The following is a 19,084-nucleotide window of genomic DNA, read 5'->3' as shown; positions in this document are numbered from 1 at the left end:
ACACTGGCCTCAAATCGGCGATCCTCCTGTTTCAGCCTCCCAAGTACTAGCATTACAGGCATGTGCCACCACACTCAGCTTTATTTTTATTTTGAAACAGGATCTCACTAAAATGCTGAGGCTGGCTTCAAACCTGCTATCCTTTCATCTCACACTCACAAGTACGGGAGTGTCTGGAATGCTCCAGGATGTCTAGCTAAAATTATCATTTTAAGAAAGCCCACTGGGCTCTAAGAGAAAATATAAATATCCAGGTAAACCACATCAGAAAAGTGATGAACAAAATAAGAATATCAACAAAGACACAGACGTCGTTAGAACAATTCAGACATAAATTCTAGAACTGAAGAAGACAACAACTGAACTGGAAAGTGAACTAGATTAAGCAGAGTCAGTGAGCTTAAAGATACTGTGATCCTAGTACAAGGTAGGCGGGGTTAGGGGGATCGCGGGTTCCAGGCCAGCCTCAGTGAAGAAAGCCCATCCCATCAGTGAAACAGTACATATATGTGAGAGTCCAGACGGAGAACGGAGAAAGGGGAAGGACTTATTTGAAAAATAATGGCTGAAAACTTCCCTAAATGGAGGAAGCAATTAGTACCTGTTTTCAAGAAGCTCAAAGAACTCCAAATATAATAAACCCAAAAGGTTCACACTGGAATACATTATAATAAAACCATCAAAATTCAATGACAAAGAAAATCTTCAAAGCATCAAAGGACAGTAAATTGTCAGCAGGACATGGTGGTGTGTGCCTGTAATCCCATAATCCCAGTATTTGAGAGGCTGACATGTGATGTTCACAGGTTGAAGTCCTGTCTCAGAAACTCAGTGAGATCTTGTTGAAGAAAAAAGAAAAAAGGAGATCTTAAAACTTGGATTGGAGCCGGGCGTGGTGGCACACGTTTGTAAGCCCCATGCTTGGGAGGCTGAGACAGGAGGATCCTATAGGTTTGAAGCCAGCCTCAGCTGGCTTAAGAGACCCTGTTTCCAAATAAAAAATATAAAATAGGTCTGGGAGTGTAGCCTGGAAGTAGAACGCCCCTGGGTTCCATCCCCAGTACCACCAAAACAAACATGGATTGGCTGGGTATGGTGGTACACCACTGTCATCCCAGTACTTGAGAGGCTGAGACAGGAAGATCACAGGTTCCTGGCCAGCCTCAGCAACTTGGTGAGGCCTGTTTAAAAAAAAAAAAATACAACAGCTCAGAGGTAGAATGCCTCCGAGTTCAATCCCTAGTACAAAGGAATGAATGAATGAATGAATGAATGAATAGATAAATAAATAACAAAAAGAGCTGTAGGTGTAGGCAGTTAGACCATTCCCGTGTTCAAGTCCCAGTAGAGATGAAAAAAAGAACATAAAAAAAATCTCTAAAGAGAGTCCTTTAAACCAGGCATGGCGGTGCACACTTGTAATCTCAGTGCTTGGGAGGCTGAGACAGGAGGATCGTGCTCGAAGCCAGCCTCAGCTACTGAGTAAGGCTCTCAGCAACTTAGTGAGACCTTGTTTCCAAATAAAGTATAAAATAGGTCTGGGAGTATAGCCCAGAGGTAGAAAAGCCCTTGGGTTCCACCCCCAGTACCACCACCAAAAAAAAAAAAAGTCTTTTAAGTTGAAATGAAAGGACACAGACAGTAACAAAAAAAGCATACAAAAACCCAAAGCTCTCTGATGACTGGACTCATACACAAACACAAGCAGCTGTGATATGCTGAGTTGGTCTGTGGTATGTGTGTGTGTGTGTGTGTGTGTGTGTGTGTGTGTGTGTGTGTGTGTGTGTGTGTGTGTGTGTGGTGTGCGTTTTACTGGGGATTGAATCCAGGAACATTCTACCTCCAAGCTATATTCCCAGCCCTAATTTTTCTTTTTTCTTTTGAAACAGGTCTCTGTAGGTTGATGAGCGTCTCACTACTTGCTGACTGTCCTCAAACCTGTGGTTCTCTTGTCTCAGACTCCCAAGTACTGGGATGACAGGTGTGCACTGCCATGCCCACAGGAATGCCCTGCCACCTACCTATGCCTGATGTGCCCTGCCCTCCTGGGTAAAACCCAGGGGCCTTCGACCTGTAAGCTCTACCCCCAGCCCTTTTAATATTTATAAGATTTATCTATCTATATATCTATTTATTTATGCGGTACTACCTCCGAGCTATACCACTAGCCCTGTTTTTCATTCTTTATGTTGAAGCAGAGTCTAAGCTGTAGATAGTCTTACTAAGTAGCTGAAGCTGTCCTCAGACCTGTGATCCTCCTTGTCTCAGCCTCCCAAATACTGGGTAATTTTTTTTTATTTTAAAACAGGGTCTTGCTAAGTTGCTGAGGCTGGCTTTGAACCTGGGAACTTCCTGTATCTCTTCTCAAGCCCCAGAATCACAGGCCTGTGCCACTGTGCCAGGGGTCAGTGCAATACCTAACATCTCCATGACACTGGACAGATCTCTTCATCTTTAACACCATACATGATACTTTAAGTTCTGACTAGTGTCAACTCTTGCTCTGGAGGTCCCACAGCTGGGAGAGGCAAAAAGGGCCATAGCCACCCCTTCAGTGACTGTAAAATCTGTACATGACTTTTACTCTGAGCATTCACCATAAATAATTTCCACGATGTCACGCCTAATACACATTTTTAAGATCTAATAAAAGTCTGCATGCTTCTCATTTTACTGACTGCTGTATGCTTTCTAATGAATGTTGTTTTGTTTAGAGAAAAGTACCAAGGGAGCCGCAGGGCACAGTCACTGCTGCTCATGTGCTCCAGAGCACCTTGGGAAGGTATCAGGCAGAACCGTCCAGTCTCTGGGGCTCCCAGTGGCATCATAATGTCCTGAGGGGCAGCCAAGGAAGCTGGGCTCCACCTCGAGCAACTGCCACTGGGTGATGGCACCACAGCGTGCAGAATTATACTTGGAATAATTTCCAGGTGCACATTCTGCTTATTCTCAATGTTTTCTACCCTAAGTAATATCCTTAATATGTGTATTTGTAATTCCTCATCTGAATCTCATTATTCCTTTAAAATCAGTTCCTGATGATAGGTCGGGTCCCACCCTTCCCCCATTGGACCCCACAGCGGGGACAGAAGGCGGAACCCCGGAAGCCAGAAGCGGAGATGTCACCAGACTCCAGACATCGCGAGACAGACTCCAGATGTTGGAGAGAACCGGCATCCCACACCGCTAGCTCCACGCCAAGACCCCTGCTATGAATACCTGGACTTCCTCTCTGACCTGGCGACTCTGCCACCGGCTCTGCTTCTCTGTCATGTCCCTTCCCCCACGCCTGCCGGTTCCGGTTAATTAAAGAGGCCTTTAATAACTTGGCTGGTGTTTGTCTCCTTTGCAACCCCCAACTCAATTTCAACGTTGCGTGGCCATTTTAAAGGTGTTGGCCAAACACAAACATTCCCAGCATGGCTTACCACTTCACACCTCCCCTGGCAGCACTTACTTTATAAAGAATGCCCATCTCTCTTCATCCTTGTTATCTTTGAAAATTATCCTGTTTATTTATTGTGCTGCAGGTTAAATACAAGGTCGTTCTACCTCTGAGCTACACCTCCAGCCCTACTTTATTTTTAATTTTTAAACAGGGTGTCACTAAATTGCTGAGTCTCGCTAACTTGCTGAGGCTGGCCTCAAACCTGCGATCCTCCTATCTTAGCCTCAGAAGTACTGGTGAGAGTGAACATTTCACCACAGAACACTTTACATCCTTTTTTAGCTTCTTTGCAACCTACTTGCTTCTAACCAGTTCTAATCACTGCTTCATTTTTTTTTTTTTTTTTTTTTTGGGTCCTGGTGATTGAACTCAGAGGCATTCTCCTTCTAAGCTACATCCCCAGCCTCATTTTACTTCTTATTTGGAAACAGGGTCTCACTAGGTTGCTGAGAGCCTCTCTAAGTTGCCGAGGCTGGCTTTGACTCCATGATCCTCCTATCTTTAGTTTCCAAATACTGCGATTACAAGCATGAGCCACCATACCCAGTGCTGATCACTGCTTCTGACTGTGGCTTGAGACCACCTCTGGGCTACTGGAACTATCTCAGCTGAAAAATCTATTGGCTTTTTTTTTTTTTTTTTTTTTTTGGTGGTACTGGGAATGGAACCCTTCTACCTCCGGGCTACACTTCCAGACCTATTTTATATTTTATTTGGAAACAGGGTCTCTTAAGCCAGCGCGGCTGGCTTTGAACCTGCGTAATCCTCCTGTCTCTGTCTCCCAAGCGCGGGGATTACAAGCGTGCGCCACCACGCCCGGCTATTGGCTCTTCTCAATCGTCAAGGCCCAATCCTTCAAAATATATCTAAAAATCCTTCAATATTCTCCCCTTCCCTTAAGCTAGAAAGTTTGTTATCTGTTGCCTATCAGTTTCTTATCTTTTTTTTTTTTTTTTTTTTTGCGGGTCTGGGGATGGAACCCAGGGACATTCAACCTCCAAGCTATACCCCCTGCCCTATTTTTTATTCTTTATTTTGAAACAGGGTCTCACTAAGTCGCGGAGGGCCTCACTAAGTAGCTGAGGCTGTCCGCAAAGCACGATCCTCCTGTCTCAGCCTCCCGAATGCTGGGATTACAAGCGTGCACCACCATGCCTGGCTAGTTTCTTATCTTTTGAAAGTACCATCTAAACCAGGCATGGTGGCACATGTTTGTGATCCCAATACTTGGGTGACTGACTGAGACAGAAGAATCACAGGTTCATGGCTAGCTTCAGCAACTTCTAAGACCCTCCACAACTTAGTGTGGCACTGTTCCAAAATAAAGAATAAAAACAGGCCTGGAGGTTAGCTCAGTGGTAGAATGTTCCTGGGTTCAATCCAAGTACCAAAAAAAAAAAGAAAAAAGAAAGAAAGAAAGAAAGGAAGAAAGGAAGGAAGGAAGAACAAACGAACCATCTAAATGAAACTTTCTAAGCTGGGTGTGGTGGCACAGCCTGTAATTCCTGTACTCGGGAGGCTGAGACAGAAGGATCATGGGCTGGGGTTAGACTCAGACCCTGTTTCCAAAATAAAAAGGAGGCCGGGCGTGGTGGCGCACGCTTGTAATCCCAGCATTCGGGAGGCTGAGACTGGAGGATCACGGTTCACGAACAGCCTCAGCTACTTAGTGAGGTCCTCTGCAAGTTAGTGAAACCCTGTCTCAAAATAAAGAATAAAAAAGAAGGGAAGGGATGCTGGACGTGGTGACGCACGCTTATAATCCCCACGCTTGGGAGGCGGAATCAGGAGGATTGCGCAGTTCGAAGCCAGCTGTGCTGGCTTAAGAGACCCTGTTTCCAAATAAAGAAAGTATAAAAATAGGTCTGGGAGTGTAGCCCAAAGGTAGAAGGGCTTCCAGGAACCCTAGTACCACCAAAAAAAAAAAAAAAAGGGAAGGGGGTATATCTCAGAGGTCAAATGCCCCTGGGTTCTACCCCCAGACCCGCAAAAAAATAAAAAATATAAATAAAAATATAAATAAACAAATAAAAATAAAATAAAAAGAGCTGAGGTTCTGGGCCTGGTGGTGCATGCTTATAAATAATCCCAGTACTTGGAAGGCTGAGACAGGAGGATCCAGGTTTGTGGACAGCCTCGCCTCAGCTATTTAGTGAGGCCCTCTGTAACTCAGTGAGACCCTGTTTCAAAATAAAGAATAAAAAATAGGGCTGGAAATGTAGTTTGGACTCTGGGTTCAATCCCAGCACTGAAAAAAAAAAAAAAAAAAAAAAAAACAAGAGCATGGAGGCAGAACAACCCTAGGTTCAATCCCCAATGCCACCAAAGAAAAAGAAAAACCAAACAAGCAAGGCTCAGGAAGGAATGCAGTGCTCTGTGTACCGTCGCCAAGAACAGCAGCAGCACACCGCCCCCCTGGAGCTACTCCCATGCTGGAGCGCTTGTGGGACCCTCTGTGAGAACAGAGCTTGCTTGTGCGCTGGGGCTGTTTGTGTTGGACTGACGCAGACTGGAAGGAGGGAGAGGAAATCTGATGAAAACCAACAGAAAAGCAGGAGGCTGGGCTGGAGAGAAGTTCAACACAGGGCCTCTCCCTTGCTCGCAGGTCCCAGGGGGGCAGGCTCCTCTCTGGCCCAGCCCTGGCTGACCGTGGAGGCACCCAAGGATCTAAGGCGTGTTGGAGAAGGGCCACCAGGGAGACTGAGCAAACCTTAGGCAGCAGACTCTGGACCTTGGCAGCCTCGAGGCATACGTGGTCATCTCGTGTTCAAACCTCCTTGGTGAGGCTCTGGGGGTGGACCACACCTTACTCCTCCAGGCCCAGCAATTCCTGGAACCCTGGCGCGCGCGCGCGCCCGCGCGCGCGCGCAGTACTGGGGAATGAAACTAGGAGCAGTCTACCTATGAGCCACACCCCCAGACCTTTATACTTATAGAAAAAGGATCTCACTAGGTTGCTGAGACGCTTGCTACCTTGCTGAGGCTGTCCTTGAACCTACAACCCTCCTGTCTCAGCCCTCCAAGCACTAGCATTGCATGTGTGTGTCAGTTGTGGCATGTATCTAACAGGCCTTCGGTTTGTGACACAGGCGTGCAGAGGGAAGTGTCCAGGAGGCTCGGGCGCAGAACACAGGGAGGCATTTTGTAAATTTACAGATTTACAAAAGGCTCAGAGCACTTCATGCCAGGTTGCTGATATCAGGAAGAAACTGATTGGTTAGTCTTTTTCTTCTTTTTTCATTTTGGTACCTCTAAACTATACCCCCAGCCTTTTTTCTTTTGAAACAGGGTATTGCTAATTTGCTGAGGCTGGCTGAAAACTTGGAATCCTCTGATCTCAGCCTACCAAGTCCTGGAATTACAGGCGGGTGCCACTGTGCTTGGGTAAGAGTTGCATTTTTCTTTGTTCTACTTTTTTTTTGCGGGCCTGGGGATGGAACCCAGCGTCATTCTACCCTGAGCAATATCCCCAGCCCTATTTTTTTCTTTATTTTGAAACAGGGTCTCACTGAGTTGCAAAGGGCCTCACTAAGTAGCTGAGGCTGTCCATGAACTGCGATCCTCCTGTCTCAGCCTCCCAATGCTGGGATTGCAAGTGTGCGCCACCACACCCGGCGTCTTTGTTCTATTTTTTGATCATAGACATCCACAGCTTGGTAGTTATGTGGAGCTGGGTAATATGCATGCTCTCACGCTAAGTATAAATGAGGATATAAGTGTATTTGGAGATCCCAATTTAGCATTTATCTTTTCAATTAGCTGTTTTAAAACTACCAAATTCTACTAAATTATACTTCCTGCCTGAAATAGAGAAAGAAGGTAAATTTTTGTTGGTGGGGAAAAAGGGACAGAAAACAGTAAAACTTCTTTTCAAGAAATAAGGCCACAGCTCGGTATGGTGGCGTACGCCTGTAACCCCAGTGCTTGGGAGGTTGAGACAGGATTGCAGGTTCGAGGCCAGCCCCAGCAATCTAGTCAGACCTTGTTTCAATAAAAAATAAGGGCTGGGGATATAATTCATAAGTAGAATGTCCCAGGGTTCCATCCCCAATATCACCAGGAAAAAAAGAAAAAGAAAGAAATGATGTCACAAGAGTCACAAATTCAGAGAAGTCAGAAACTGTCGCCATCAAGACTAGACTCGAACCACGTCTCCTAGTTTCTAGATTGGTGCTGGATCAACACGAAGTGAGATGACAGATTTGGCGCTGTCAGTGCTTTGTGAGAACACCCTACTTCTTCTTCTTTTTTTTTTCCCCCCTCCTTGTGGTATTAGGGATTGAACCCAGGGGTATTCTACCTCTGAGCTACCCCCCCACCCTATTTTTTATTCTTTATTTTGAAACAAGGTCTTACTGAGTTGCAAAGGGCCTCACTAAGTAGCTGAGGCTGTCTGTGAACTGCGATTCTCCTGACTCGGCCTCCCAAATTCTGGGATTACAAGCGTGCGCCACCACACCTGGCTGGCCTTTTTAATTTTGAAACAGGGTCTCATTAAATTGCTGAGGCTGGCCTCAATCTGATTCCTCCTATCTCAGCTTCCAACTACTGGGATGACATGCATGTGCCACCTACTTCTCATGGTATTTTCTTCCAGTAGAGATTTAAAAATGTCACCGGGCATGGTGGCGCACGCTTGTAATCCCCGCGCTTGGGAGATGGAGACAGGAGGATCGTGTAGGTTCGAAGTCAGCCGTGCTGGCGTAAGAGACCCTGTTTCAAAAATATAAAAATAGGTCTGGGAGTGTAGCGCAGAGGTAGAAGGGCTTCCAGGAACCCCAGTACCACCAAAAAAAAAAAAAAAAAAAAAAAAAAAGAGAGATTTAAAAATGTAACAGTGAAACCTTTCTTTTTTGGGGGGCACTGGGGATTGAACCAAGGAGCATGCTAACTCTGAACTACACTCCCAGCCCTATTTTATTTTTATTTGGAAACAGGATCTCTCTAGGTTAATGAGAGTCTTACTACTTGCTGAGATTGTCCTCAAAACTACGATCCTCCTCTCTCAGCCTTCCATGTCCTGGGATTACAGAAGTGTACCACCACCACGCGTGGCAGTAAAACCTCTTTTGTTTGCCCAGCTATGATCATCTGTCCAACTTGGACTCATTTATTAATCAATTATCAGAAACAGATATGCTACTTAAGAGCTGATATATAACATTTATAAATACTCATAAAATGCTGGGCGTGGTGGCACACGCTTGTAATCCCGGCATTCAGGAGGCTGAGACAGAAGGATTGCAGTTCTCGGACAGCCTCAGCTACTTAGAGAGGCCCTCTGCAACTCAGTGAGACCCTGTTTCAAAATAAAAAATAAAAAATAGGGCAGGGGTTGTAGCTCGGAGGTCAAATGCCTCTGGGTTCCATCCCCAAACCCACAAAAAACCCCCCAAAAAACAAACAAAAAAAACCCAATCTTCTTAGCCGGGCATGGTGGTGCACGCTTGTAATCTCAGCATATGGGAGGCTGAGACTGGAGTATTGCGGGCAGCCTTAGCTACTGAGTGAGGCCCTCTGCAACTCAGTGAAACCCGGTTTCAAAATAAAGAATAAAAAATAGCTCAGAGGTCGAATGCCCCTGGGTTCCATCCCCAGACCTGCAAAAAAAAACAAAAACAAAAAACAAAAAACAAAAAACCCTCATAAAACAGAATGATAGCCTATCATATTAGAATAAGAAAGGCATTACTGGGTATAAAACATACACACAGACAAACACATAAAAGACACTTGTGGCTTGTTTGAGATGTTTCTCTGGAAGCCCATGCGTGAGCAGTCTGTCAGAGCCAGTTCGGGACACAGGGAGCACTCACCGCTGCCAGCGCTTCCCTCTCTTTTGGCGCGGGAACTGCTGCTGCTGTCTCTGCCGGACTTTATACGCTGGCAGAAAGAGAAGGCAAGTTCAGAATAGTTAACAATACTCCTTTGAAGTTGAACCTGAAGTTGGGCGTGGCAGCACACGCTGTAATCCCAGCATTTGGGAGGTCAAGACTGAGGGTGTAGCTCGAAGACAGAATGACCCTGGGTTCCATCCCCAGTACCATAAAAAAGAATAAAAACAAAAACTGGAGGATATTAGGCTAAGTGAGATTAGTCAGTCACAAAAAATAAGAAATTAGATGTTCTCCCTAATATGTGGGAGCTAGGGAGAAAAATGGGTCCTAGGAGGAACTCTAGACAAAGAAAGAATACTACAGATGAGCAAATGAGGCGACCTGACTGAGGGGATGGGGGGAGGGAAACTCTCACTGTCAATCACTAAACTAACATGAGGAGGAGGGAGGGGAGGAACGGGGCGGGAATTGGGTAAGGGCCGACTGGGTGAAGCGTGCATGTATGTCTCCACCATCTTGTACCTCATTAGGATGTATGACTACAATGCACCAATTAAAAAAAAAGTTGATGCCGGGCGTGGTGGCGCACGCTTGTAATCCCAGCATTCGGGAGGCTGAGACAGAGGATCGCGGTTTCTGGACAGCCTCAGCTACTTAGTGAGGCCCTCTCCAACTTAGTGAGACCCTGTTTCAAAATAAAGAATAAAAAATAGGCCAGGGGTGTAGCTTGGAAGTTGAATGCCCCTGGGTTCCATTCCAGACCCCCCCCCCCAACACACAAAAAAAGTTGTACCTAATTAAAGATTAAATTGAACTTTTTTTTTTTTTTTTGGTCTATTGAACACAGGGGTATTCTACCTCCAAACTATACTCCCAACCTTTTTAAATTTGAGACAAAGTCTAGCTAAGTTGCTGAAGTTGGCCTTGAACCCTCGACCCTCTAGTCTCAGCCTCCCAAGTACTAGGATTACAAGCTTGTACTACCATACCCACTGAGGGTAAATATTTATACATATATATGTATATATGTGTGTATGTATATATGTACATTTGTATGCATGTATATAATGGTGATTGACCCTGGGCCATTCTACCTCTGAGCTACACCTCCAGTCTAGCTAGCCCTATTTGATTTTTTTATATGGAAGCAGGGTCTCATTAAGTTGCTGAGGGTCTCAATTAATTGCAGAGACTGACCTCCAACCTGTGATCCTCCTGTCTCAGCCTCCCAAGTACTGGGATTATAGGCATGCGCTACCATACCCAGCTGGAATAATCTTAATAGATGCACTGTGTCAAGGGAAGGAGTCATGGTTAAATTGATTTGAAGGCTACCTACTGGGGAGATGGGAAAGTGAAGATCAAGTGCATTTAACCTGTCACTCTTGGACTGAAAGAAGGAAGGAGGATATGGCAAATCCAGAATTTTAGGGGCTTTATAAAATTTTGGGGAACCTTTGGAGAAAGAGAATATAAAACTATGAAAATAAAATAGAAACTGGGCATGGTGGTGCACACCTATAATCCCAGTACTTGGGAGATGAGACAGGACGATTACAGGTTCAAGGATAGCTTCAGTAACTTAGAGTCTTAGAAACTTAATTGGATTCTGTTTCCAAATAAAAAATAAAGACAATCTGGGGTGTAGCTTGGAGGTAGAATGGCCCTGGGTTCAATACCTAGCATGACAAAAAATAAAATAAAATATATAAAAAATATGCCGGGCATGGTGGCGCATGCTTGTAATCCCAGCATTTGGGAGGCTGAGAAAGGAAGATCATGGTTTGTGGACAGCCTCAGCTACTTAGTGAGGTCCTTTGCAACTCAGTGAGACCCTGTTTCAAAATGAAGAATAAAAAATAGGGCTGGGGGTGTAGCTTGGAGGTAGAATGTCCCAGGGTTCCATCTTCAAAAAAAATTTATCAGGAGCCAGAGTAAACCCGGGCCTGCAGCTGAGGCCCACACTACACTAGACACCCGGTGGTGGCGGCCCTGCGGGTCTCCAGGCACTCAGGCCGGGCACTGCTTTCTGTGGCTCCCCTGCCATCAGACCACACTCCTGGGGATCAGGCTCCTGCCTTGGGCCGCCACATCAAGTTTACAGTACTGGTGGTTGACCCCAAGGCCTCACTGAGCTATACCCTCAGCTCTTAAAAATATTTTTTGTTGAGATAGTTTTCCTAAATTTCCCAGGCTGGACTTGGATTTGTTATCTTCTTGGCTCAGTCTCCTGAGCACCTGGCATCACAGGCATTCACATCATGCCAGGCCTAAGCCAACCATTACGCCTCCCCGGCACCCACCAAGTGCACAGGAGAGTTTGGGAAAGGCTTTCTAAGGGAAGGAAGTGAGGAGCCGGCACGAGGCTACGCACCAAAGGAGCCGGCACGAGGCTACACACAAAAGTTGTTTTTTTTTTTTTTTTTTTTGCGGTACCAGGGAAGTAACCTAGGGGGATTCTACTTCCGAGCTACACCCCCAGCCCTATTTTTAAGACTTTTTATTTTTGAAACAGGGTCTCACTGAGTTGCGAAGGGCCTCCCTAAGTAGCTGAGGCTGTCCGTGATTCACGATTCTCTGGTCTCTGCCTCCTGAATGCTGGGATTACAAGCGTGCGCTGCCACTGCCGGTGCGATAGCTCTTAACACAACAGCATGAAAAAGTGGTTGATAAACCAGGCTCCCTGGCGCATGCCTGAAATCCAGTACTTGGGAGGCTGAGGCAGAGGAAGACCGGTTCAAGGCAGCCTCAGCAACTTAGCCAGAGCCTGTTTCAAAGAGAAAGAAAAGAAAAGAGGGCTGGGGGTGTAGCTCAGAGGTAAAATATAATCAATGCACAAAAACCCCTCAGTTTGATAGCAAGGATTTATGTTCTATCTAGAGGCATTTTTGTGACATTTTCTCAATGTAATAACTCATAACATGTGCAAAACATTCTTGTAGCTTTTATTACATATATAAACTTTATAAATTTGAATTTTTCAGTACAATTTTAAAGTTATGCCTTTATGGAATCTTGAATCTCTTTCCTATTAAAAAATATAGCCAGTGCTGGGTGTGGTGGCACATGCTTACAATCCCAGCATTTGGGAGGTTGAGAAAGGAGGATCTCAGTTCGTGGACAGCCTCAGCTACTTAGTGAGGCCTTTTGGAACTCAGGGAGACCCTGTTTCAAAATAAAGAATAAGCCGGGCGTGGTGGTGCACGCTTGTAATCCCCGCACTTGGGAGGCGGAGACAGGAGGATCACACGGATTCAAAGCCAGCCTCAGCTACTTAGTGAGGTTCTCAGCAACTTAGTGAGACCCTGTTTCCAAATAAAATATAAAAAAGGTCTGGGGATATAGTCCGGAGGTAGAAAGCCTCTGGGTTCCACCCCCAGTACCACCAAAAAAAAAAAAAAAAAAAAGAATAAAAAATAGGGCTGAGGGTGTAGTTTGAAGGTAGAATGCCCCTAGGTTCAATTCCCAGCACTACAAAAGAAAAAAAAAAAAAAAAAAAAAAAAAAGAAAAGAAATATAGCCAAAAAAGGTTTCTGTTTAACCAGCTTGTATACTTACTATTCTTTTTTTTTCTTGGTATTGACTAGAAATTTGGATATAACTACCAATTACATGTTATATTAACTTTAAATGTTACATATTTTGTCAATCTGATAAAAAGAAAGCATTTCTTAAAAATGTTTCGTAATTTCTTAGGGAAATGGCAAACATTGGAAGGAGATTTCTCTATTGGAATATTGTGAAAATTTAGAAACTCAGTTTTTTTTGTGTGGTGGTAATGGGCTACACTCCCAGACCTATTAATATTTTTATTTGGAAACAGGGTCTCTTAAGCCAGAATGGCTGGCTTCGAACCTGCGCGATCCTCCTGTCTCCGCCTCCCAAGCGCAGGGATTACAAGCGTGCACCGCCACGCCTGACAGAAACTCAGTTTTAAAATTAGCCGGGCATGGTTTGAAGCCAGCCGCGCTGGCGTAAGAGACCCTGTTTCAAAAATATAAAATAGGTCTGGGAGTGTAGCCCGGAGGTAGAAGGGCTTCCAGGAACCCCAGTACCACCAAAAAAAAAAAAAGTTAATTATTAGGCCGGGCGTGGTAGCACACGCTTGTAATCCCCATGCTTGGGAGGCTGAGACAGGAGGATCGCACAGGTTCGAAGCCAGCCTCAGCTACTTAGTGAGGCTCTCAGCAACTTGGTGAGACCCTGTTTCCAAATAAAATATAAAAAAGGTCTGGGAGTATAGCCCGGAGGTAGAAAGCCTCTGGGTTCCACCCCCAGTACCCCCCCAAAAAAATAAAAAGTAAATATTACTATACCTCTACATTTAAACTAGCAATGAAAACTTTCTACATTTCTATGTAGTTTATCCATTTAATTTTTCCTCTTAATAGTTTTTTTGTTCTCTAGTCCTCTTCAGTATTTTGGTTGTTATTTTTCTCATATTTTTTCTCATTTAAAAGTCTCAGGTTCCATCCTCACCCTTCATATTTTTCTCTTCTCCACACATACAGTCTAGCTTTGATAGACTTACTTGCAGCTTGCAGCTAATGTTCTCATGTCCAGTGAAGTAAAAAGAACAAGACATCTTAAAAGAAAAACATCCAAAACCAAACACCCCACAAAAGCTGAGTGGCACTGCTCAGGGCCCGCTTCCCAGGGCTCACTGGTTGGCACTCCAGTGCCCAGTGCCCGGCAATGGCTGGGAGTGAGTCTGCCTGGCCACAGTGTCCTGGGTCTTCCTGGGCTGCTTCCTGCTGCAAGGAGGGACTTGGGAATGTGGATCCCAAAGTACCAAGCAGATCAGTCTTCCAGTCAGTAATATTAGAAGAAAGAGACTAAATAATCAACGATTGAAAATTTCTAGCTCTAATGTTTTTCTTTGGTTGTACTAAAAATTAAACCCAGGCGCTTTCCATCTCTATGCTATATCCCAGTTCTCATTAATTTTGTTATTTTGAAACAGGGCTCACCAATTTGCTAAGGGCCTCATTACACTGCTGAGACTGGTCTTGAATCTGCAATCTTCCTGTCTCCTATGCCACCTCTCCTAGATCTAATTTTTGTGTGTGTGTTTTTGGTACTGGAAGGCATTCCACTTCCAAGCTACACCCCCAGCCCTGTTTTATTTTTGTTTTTATTTTGAAACAGGGACTTGCTACGTTGGTAAGAGTCTCACTACTTGCTGAGGCTATCCTTGAACCTGTGATCCTCCTGTCTCAGTCTCCCAAGTACTGAGATTACAAGTGTGCACCACCACGTATAGCTTAATGTTTTAATATAGGAGTTAGGGGCTCAGGATACATTATCCTGGCCCCCACAAACCTTGGTTGGTTTCTTTTCTTTCTTTCTTTTTTTTTGCAGGTCTGGGGATGGAACCCAGGGGCATTCAACATCTGAGCTACATCCCTACCCTATTTTTTATTCTTTATTTTGAAACGGGTCTCACTGAGTTGCAGAGGGCCTCACTAAGCAGCTGGGTATATACCCAGGTAAAAAAAGAAGTAGTTTTAAGCCAGCTGTGGTGGAATGTGCCTGTAATACCAGCCCTTTTTACTTTCTATTTGGAAACAGGGACTCTCTCTCAGTTTTCAAAAGTCTCACTAATTTGTTGAGGTTTGCTTCAAACCTGTGATCCTCCCGTCTCAGCCTCCCAAGGACTGGGATTACTGAATTCTTTCTCTTTAGCCTCTTTTTCCTAGGACTTTCCCATTGATTATTCCCCCACCCCGTGTTTACAATTAAAATTTAGGTGAAAATCATCCAGAAAATGTTTCGTTGATATACTATACAATGAAGAATTCTAAAGAAAATGGAGAAAACTCTCATATGCAAATAGAATAACAGAGAGACAGAGAGAGAGACAGAGAGAGCGAGCGTGCGCGCGCGCCCTCCTGACGATGAAGTCTGGAGAAACTAAACTGATTTCAAGGAAGGTGACAAGAGAAGATTAAATATTTTAAATATTTAGTAGTTTGTGTGCCTTTAATTCTAAAGAAAGCCTGATGTATAATAAAGTTTGAGCACAAATATTAAGGAAAAGCTGTAATGAGAGAAGATATTCTCCCCCCTTTGGTAATGGGGATTGAACACAGGAGTATTCTACCTTTGAGCTACACTCCAGCCCTTTTTGTTTTTTGCTTATGAATGGTGTCTCACTAAGTGGCAGAAATTGGCCTCAAACCTGTGATGCCGTGTCCCTGCCCAGCAACACAGTTTTATGCAGATTGCAACAAAGCCAGTGATAAAATACTAGAGGAGCCATGAAGTGCAGAGATGTGGCGGTCTGGGTAAAATAAAGAAGATGGAAGCTGGGCGTGGTGGCGCACGCTTGTAATCCCAGCATTCGGGAGGCTGAGACTGGAGGATCCCGGTTGGCGGACAGCCTCAGCTACTACTTAGTGAGGCCCTCTGCAACTCAGTGAGACCCTGTTTCAAAATAAAGAAAATAGAGCAGGGGGTGTAGCTCGGAGGTCGAATGCCCCTAGGTTCCATCCCCAGACCCGTAAAATAAATAAATAAATAAAAATAAAAAAATAAAAAATAAAGATGAGCCCTGAAGAGATGAAACACATTGAGGGACTCATATGCATTCAATAAAGAAGACCTAAAGGGGCCACTGGAGATAGTTTAGTGAGCAAACAGGATTGTTATCAACTAAGAAATCTTTTTTATTTTTTCCTGTGGTGCTGGGATTTGAACTCAGAGGTTTTTTTTTTGTTTGTTTTTTTTTTTTTTTTTTTGTGGTACTGGGGGTGGAACCCAGAGGCTTTCTACTTCTGGGCTATTCTCCCAGACCTATTTTATATTTTATTTGGAAACAGGGTCTCACTAAGTTGCTGAGAGCCTCACTAAGTAGCTGAGGCTGGCTTAGAACCTGTGCGATCCTCCTGTCTCAGCCTCCTAAGCGTGGGTATTACAAGGTTGCGCCACCACGCTCGGCAAATCCAGAGGTATTCTATCTCTGAGCTACACGCCAAGCCCTACTTTTTTTCTTTTTTTTTAAAACAGTCTCAACTATGTTTCAGAGGCTATTTAGTGAGGGCTAGATCTCAGAGGTAGAACACCTCTGGGTTCAGTCCCCAGTACCACAAAACAAAAAAGTACAGATGAATAAAAAACAAGTCCATCTGCCAGGCGTGGTGGCGCACGCTTGTAGTCCCCGCGCTTGGGAGGTGGAGACAGGAGGATCGCGCAGGTTCGAAGCCAGCCATTCTGGCTTAAGAGACCCTGTTTCCAAATAAAAATATAATAAATAGGTCTGGGAGAGTAGCCCGGGGGTAGAAGGGCTTCCAGGAACCCCAGTACCACACACACACACACACACACACAAAAAAAAAAAAAAAAAAAGGCCATGAGAAAAACAGAAAAAAGCTGACTAATGAATATATGAATATTTTGATGGAAGAATTGAAGGCTGAGTAGTAACTAGAAGAAAAGACAGTTTCAATAGACATTAACTTATTCATTAAAATATAATAAAATTCATTAGTCCTTATAAATGCTAATCTGAAGTAGTCAGCTAGATCAGGAAAAAAGAGTTTAGCAAATGGAGAAAGAGACTTAATAGCAAAGGATAAGAGAAAAAGGCAGAGGGGTAGAGGGAGCAAAGGTAAAGGCAAATTGCAAATCCCACAAAACCAAAGAAACCGGGTGTGGTGGCGAATGCCTCCAAGCCCACTGCTTGGGGGGAGAGACAGAGGGTCTGCAGGTAGCGGTCAGCCTCAGCAACTGAGTGACACCCTCAGCAACTTCATCAGACCTTGTTTCAAACAGAAAAATAAAAAAGGGCTGGGAGTACGGCTCAGAGGTAGAGCAACCCTGTGTTCAATCCCTAGTCCCCCCAGTGACTTATAAAAACCACACACCAGGGAGGTGGCAGCCGTCTCCCACTCGGCACAATGGCCGCCCTCAGACCTCTCGTGAAGCCTAAGACTGTGAAAAAGAGGACCAAGAAGTTCACCCGGCACCAGTAGGATCGGTATGTCAAAACTAAGCGGAACTGGCGGAAACCCAGAGGTTGACAACCGGGTGCGGAGGCGATTCAAGGGCCAGATCCTGATGCCTAACATCGGGAACGGGAGCAGCAAGAAACCAAGCACGTGCTGCCCAGCGGCTCCGGACGTCCCTGGCCCACAGCGTCAAGGAGCTGGAGGTGCTCCTGATGTGCAACGAATCTTACTGTGCTGAGATTGCCCACAACGTCTCCTCCAAGAACCGCAAGGCCATCGGGAAAGAGCAGCCCAGCTGGCCATCAGAGTCACCAACCCCAACGCCAGGCTGCGCAGCGAGGAAAACGAGTAGACGCCGCAAGCGTGCTTTCGCACGTGTGCTTAAATAAAGATACAAAAACGTTTTCAGTTTCAAAAAATAAAAAATAAAAATAAAAAAATAAAAAACACACACCAAAAAAGAAAGGTATATATAATGATTCAGCTAAGCTATAACTAAGAATGAGAAATGACATTAATGATAAACTATAAGAAATTCTAAAAAGTAATCTAAAACTATTTAAAGGAACATGTTTTGGTCTTTGTCTCGCAAGTTAATTTCCCAGGAGTTCCCTGGAATCAATGTTTCCCAAAGCTCATTAAGATCCCTGGTGATGCCGGGCGTGGCAGCGCACGCTTGGGAGGCGGAGACAGGAGCATGGCACAGGTTCAAAGCCAGCCGCACTGGCTTAAGAGACCCTGTTTCCAAATAAACATATAAAATAGGTCTGAGAGCGTAGCCTGGAGGTAGAAGGGCTTCCAGAAACCCCAGTACCACCAAAAAAAAAAAAAAAAAAAAAAAAAAAAAAGATTCCAGGAAGTTCCTAGGGATTTGGAAGGATACTTCTCACTGTGTGAAGGCCACCACTAGACATCTGCTACAGGGAGAGGAAACGAAATGCTAATGCATACACCATCTTAAAGTTGCAAGTGTGTCACACAGGGTTCCAGATTCGTGATAGTTTGTGTTCACAATTCAAGTGTAATTAAAACTACTAAAGCTTGAACTTGTGAAGTATAAAAAATGGGACACTGCACATGCATGCATGATGAACTAAGTGCTAAAACATTCTGGGGACTGAACCCAGGGAAGTTTTACTTCTGAGCTAAACCCACAGGCCTTTTTATTTTTTATTTTTTTAACAATTTTTTTATTGAACATAAATAGTATGCATTTAAACTATATTTGGTGCCCTCTCCCCCAACCCACAGGCCTTTTTATTTTTTAGTTTGAAATAGGGTTTCGCTAGGTTGCTGAGTCTCACTATTGCTGAGGCAGGCCTCAAACCTGTGATCCTCCTGTCTCAGTCTCCCAAGTTACTGGGATTACAGGCTTGTGCCATGAAATACATTTAATAGTCATTTTGATCATTTGAACTTCTGTTTATATCAGATTATATTTTACAAAGCTTTCATACAGGTTTTCTAGCTTAATTAGCATTTGGTGTTAGATTGGCATTACAATTGGATTTAACTATAGACCCTAAGCTGACATTCTAATACCAACTTGATATTTTATAGGACTTTTAGAGTATAATCTATGCTTGCTCATACCTTCTACAACTGGAAACATTAAATAGGATATTATCAGATCATATCTTTTTTTTTTTTTTTGCAGGTTTGGGGATGGAACCCAGGGGCATTTGACCTTCGAGCTATACCCCCTGTCCATTTTTTTTTCTTTATTTTGAAACAGGGTCTCACTGAGTTGAAGAGGGCCTCACTAAGTAGTTGAGGCTGTCTGCAATCCACTATCCTCCAGTCATAGCCCCCGCCCCCAATGCTGGGATTACAAACCTGTGCCACCATGC

General features: G+C 44.4%; 1 protein-coding gene and 1 pseudogene across 5 annotated transcripts in view; one reads left to right on the top strand and one right to left on the bottom strand.

The window, feature by feature from the left end:
- Window positions 1-19,084, bottom strand: part of IFT88 (intraflagellar transport 88) — a gene marked incomplete at both ends in the record, with an annotated part of 125,627 nt that overhangs the window by 9,798 nt on the left and 96,745 nt on the right. For all 4 annotated transcript variants that reach the window (XM_080690095.1, XM_080690094.1, XM_080690097.1 and 1 more), the window contains one exon: window positions 9,265-9,331. In XM_080690095.1, coding sequence (XP_080546221.1) covers window positions 9,265-9,331 — 67 coding nt within the window. The remainder of the gene's footprint in view (window positions 1-9,264; window positions 9,332-19,084) is intronic.
- Window positions 17,162-17,586, top strand: LOC308259195 (large ribosomal subunit protein eL32-like; annotated as a pseudogene). Its single transcript has one exon. The product of its transcript is annotated as a large ribosomal subunit protein eL32-like (transcript).

The sequence above is a fragment of the Muscardinus avellanarius genome, assembly GCF_963383645.1.
Source record: "Muscardinus avellanarius genome assembly, chromosome: 2".
Classification (NCBI taxonomy): domain Eukaryota; kingdom Metazoa; phylum Chordata; class Mammalia; order Rodentia; family Gliridae; genus Muscardinus; species Muscardinus avellanarius.
Note: the sequence above shows the minus strand (reverse complement) of the source record. Positions and strands in the feature narration are given on the sequence as shown.